This window comes from Panicum virgatum, chromosome 3K (assembly GCF_016808335.1).
Source record: "Panicum virgatum strain AP13 chromosome 3K, P.virgatum_v5, whole genome shotgun sequence".
Classification (NCBI taxonomy): domain Eukaryota; kingdom Viridiplantae; phylum Streptophyta; class Magnoliopsida; order Poales; family Poaceae; genus Panicum; species Panicum virgatum.
Window position 1 is genome coordinate 42,222,946 of NC_053138.1, and position 3,776 is coordinate 42,226,721.

Here is a 3,776-nt window from a genome sequence, read left to right on the forward strand (position 1 = left end):
AATTAAATTAAACTATCCAAGAAAAAGAAGAGCTAAGATTTTTAATTTAAGGCTAATGCATAGAATATCAAATTCGGATTCTTCAGATTGGCTCACATCCGCAGCATAGCTGAAGACTAGCTCATTGATCATTGAGGCGAACAAGTGGAGGATATGAGAAAGAGCATGCCAGGAACGACCCAAACAATTATTTACAAGTTTGTGCTACATCATTTCTGCAATAAATTTGTGTCTACGACAGCCAACGTAAAACTTTTCTGTTCCAGCTCCCTGCATCATCAAACACACGCTGACTTGGATTTAAAGAACAGATCAGGAGACCTGATATGCTGCGGAAGATCGGGGAGCTGCAATATGCTCGCACTGTTCAACGCGAGCAGTACGAATCGGCATGCATGTGGAATTGTTTTGTACCACGAATCTGAACACAGAAGTGCAGTGGAGGCTGCTGCTGCTTGCAGATGCAGAATGCATGATTCCACGGTCGTCTGATTCGTCTCCTTGGTTTCGGTGTTTAGAATAGAAGGCACGTCCCTGGGTGCTCCACGCAGCAGGGCATGTGTGGTTGGTTGGAGCTTTGGGGCGTTCCCACACTTGGTTGGTTCTGTGTTCTTTTTGTTGTGTTGAGGATCTGACGTCAAACGTAAATCTTGCCTACCCATGTGAGGGTGTATATTCTACAATATCATCACCGTTTTACGGGTCAGGAAAGGAAAACCTTACTTTGCTTGCCACGAAGTAAACTTTCAATGATGTTGCAGTAAGTTAACAATGTTGGGTGCCATGTATTTTCTAGAGTACTTAACGTATCCAACTGTAAGTATGAACTAGCTAGGGGGGCAAGAAACTGTTTCGCAACTGATGATCAATGGTTATTTGGGAACTGGGGGAGGTCTAGGTGGCTAGCTTCTCCAGTTTTGGAATAAGCTAACCCCGGTTTGAATCCCGTCGGACGCGCTTTCTCTAGAGGTGGTGGAGGGAGGTCCGGCTGGGGGACGCCAGAGGCTACTGAGCCTCTGGCCCCTCCTCAATAATCGTTATCTAATTATAATATTTTTAAATTTTAAATACAAAATTTAATCATATCAAGAGAGTAATTAGGTGCAAGGAATGGAGGATAAGAGCGATATTTGTATTCAATCCCCGGCCCTGAGGTAATTTTATCAGGAGAACCAAGAAATAGATCAAAACTCGGATGGGTGGCATGCCAATCACATTTATCATGACTTTGCTAATCTAAAGATCTATGGGTCTAGCTTTTCAAAGGGTAGTTACGCTTCCGGAAATGTTCATAGCCATGAATGTAACTGCATTTGATGGGATAAATGTTTGACAATATTACATCCTATGTGCAGGTCCGATAAAAAGTCAGCTCTGCATGCTGGAGGGGAACAATGTACGAGCAAACGTGCAAAGGCATCTTAAAGGGCTACTTGGGCGTCGTCTGAAGACTGATAATAATCTCGGCTTCACGTTAACCGTAAATAATGCTAGCTGGAAGGACGGTGACCGTGCTTATTGGTGCAACCGTACTCCACGCAACGCACACGCTTCGCTTTCATCGGCTACTCGCGTTACAAATAGTTTTATTGGTTTTAGTTACATGCTCTTTGCTTCGGGAGTCACGTACTCAACCGGCGCATGCGTGCAACACGCTGCAGACTTTCATTTGCTATAGTGCTCTGCCTCCCGTATATATATTGAAGCTTTCCTTTCCCTCCAGACAAGAGCTAGCCCTACACCCAAACCGACCCAGCTCCTACATCCCTTCCCTTCGATTCTTTCTCAATAAAGCGGGAACATCAGGCCAAATAAAACCAATCGCGCTCATGAGAAGCCTCACCGTGCTTTTGATCGTGGCGCTCGCTGCCGTCGTTATCGTGCCGCTGGTCGCCACCGCCGGCCAAGCGGGCCTTCCAGCCAGGAGGAGCCGGTTCCTGGCGGCCAACGCCCTGCCCGTCTACGACTGCTCCAAGAAATCGGCCTCCGTCTGCCTCGAGCAGGGGAGCCCAGGGGCGACGTGCTGCAGCGGCCAGTGCGTCGACACCATGTCCAGCCCGTACCACTGCGGCGGCTGCCATAAGGTGTGCAAGAGCCGCCGCGGTACTTGCTGCGGCGGGCGCTGCGTCGACCTGGACTCCGACAAGGACAACTGCGGCAGGTGCGGGAACCAGTGCAGCAACAAGAAGTGCAACTATGGTTTCTGTGACTACGCTTAATATACCAAGATCTGACTGTGAAAGCTTTGTGAAGATCTTGTTTGCTGCAAATGATGACTAGCTATATTCTCGCTGCAAATCGCGAAAGTGGAAACACTTGTTGACTGGAGTTAAGTACTCTAAGGTTCTATTTTCAATGGGAAGAGAGGTTGATGCGTGAACTTTTATTAGGATGAAATTTGTCCTAAAAATTTCGATCCAAAATTAAACTTCTCTTTCAATTCCACACAGTGGCTGTGAGATGCCATCGGAAGATGTAACAAATTAAAGTTGAGATTGTTTGTTGTAGTAGTACATTATTATTCAATTGTATCCGACACTGTTATTATATATTCCTCAACTTTGATCGACACATAAAATAGTTGTCTCTGTTGAGTATATAATGTCACTCTAGAAAGACCCTCTGGGTATATCTTATACCAGCAAACAGATATCTCTCATATATATATTTACATTCGTGATCAGCAACTGCAATTTTCCTAAGGTATCCGACGGTAGTCACGGGTACGGCACTCGCTCCATCAAGATTGAGTAGGTGAGAATTAATGGGGATTGGCGAGCCAAAAATATCAGGGTTTAATTTGATTTCTCATGAACATTATATGTACACAACAATAGAGTTAATCAGCAGTCATGAGGTTTCCTTTTGTTACGAAGGGATGTGGTTCCTTTTCTTTATTAGTTGGTAAAAGACGTCTCGTTCGTACGTGTTCTTCATAGAGTCAACCTCTAACCACAGCATTAGCGTGGAAATATTATTGCTTCACTGTATGCCCAACAGATACAACGTGTCAATCAATGCATAGGCATGCAAGGTGTTAAAAAAAAAACCATTTGGTCTCTGCATCACATCCTGTATATTTTAGTTTGGGAGCTCGCAGTAGAACTGGCGGTGAAGTGCAGAATTCCATACATCATACATGTTTGGCTATGGAAGGTTCCCGCCAACTTAAGCGTGAAAGTCTCTTTTAGATCCTACTCAAGATCACTAAGTCAACTGCTCTAATGAAAGAATTTCATGATGGTTTCTTATAATACTGTCAAATGCGGTGAAAGGTCCACGAGTAGTTTTCATATCTACAGGTCCTGTACTCCTATTTTGGGGATTAGTGAAGCCCAACGGTAGGCCCATCATTTCTTTTCCCATTACTGATTCATCGAGTATATTCAAAATATCAAAATAGTATATTCAAAATATTGAAATAGTGTATTTAACATGTTCAAACAGTATTTTTTTCTCAGAAGGTAGACTTGATTTATTAAAAATATTACTTTTATAAATTTAAATAAAATAATGGAATATTCATGGTGACTCATATTTTTGTGCATTAATATAAAACAACACCATGATTCAATCGGATTCAACACAGACTCCTGGCTTAAGTGAAAAATGTATTTAGATTTTGAAGCTGAACTATTTTTTGCCCACCTGTTCCAGACCAACATAGTTTGATACATGTATCTGCTCCACCCTAACAATGCTTACTGGCTGTCCCATCTTTTCTTTCACGATTCTCAAATTATTCATCATAATTCAATCCGATTGCTGAACAGATG

The 3,776-nt window shown here is 43.1% G+C and overlaps 1 protein-coding gene across 1 annotated transcript; it reads left to right on the forward strand.

Moving 5' to 3' along the window:
* The first annotated feature begins 1,747 nt into the window (after nt 1-1,747).
* Nucleotides 1,748-2,636, forward strand: LOC120701465 (stigma-specific STIG1-like protein 3). Its single transcript, XM_039985500.1, has one exon. It carries the CDS (start codon nt 1,830-1,832, stop codon nt 2,217-2,219), a length of 390 nt encoding a protein of 129 aa, XP_039841434.1. The 5' UTR covers nt 1,748-1,829; the 3' UTR covers nt 2,220-2,636.
* Nucleotides 2,637-3,776: the final 1,140 nt, after the last annotated feature.

Coding starts and splice junctions, on each gene's coding strand:
- LOC120701465 (XM_039985500.1), top strand. CDS start 1,830: ATGAGAAGCCTCACCGTGCTTTTGATCGTGGCGCTCGCTGCCGTCGTT.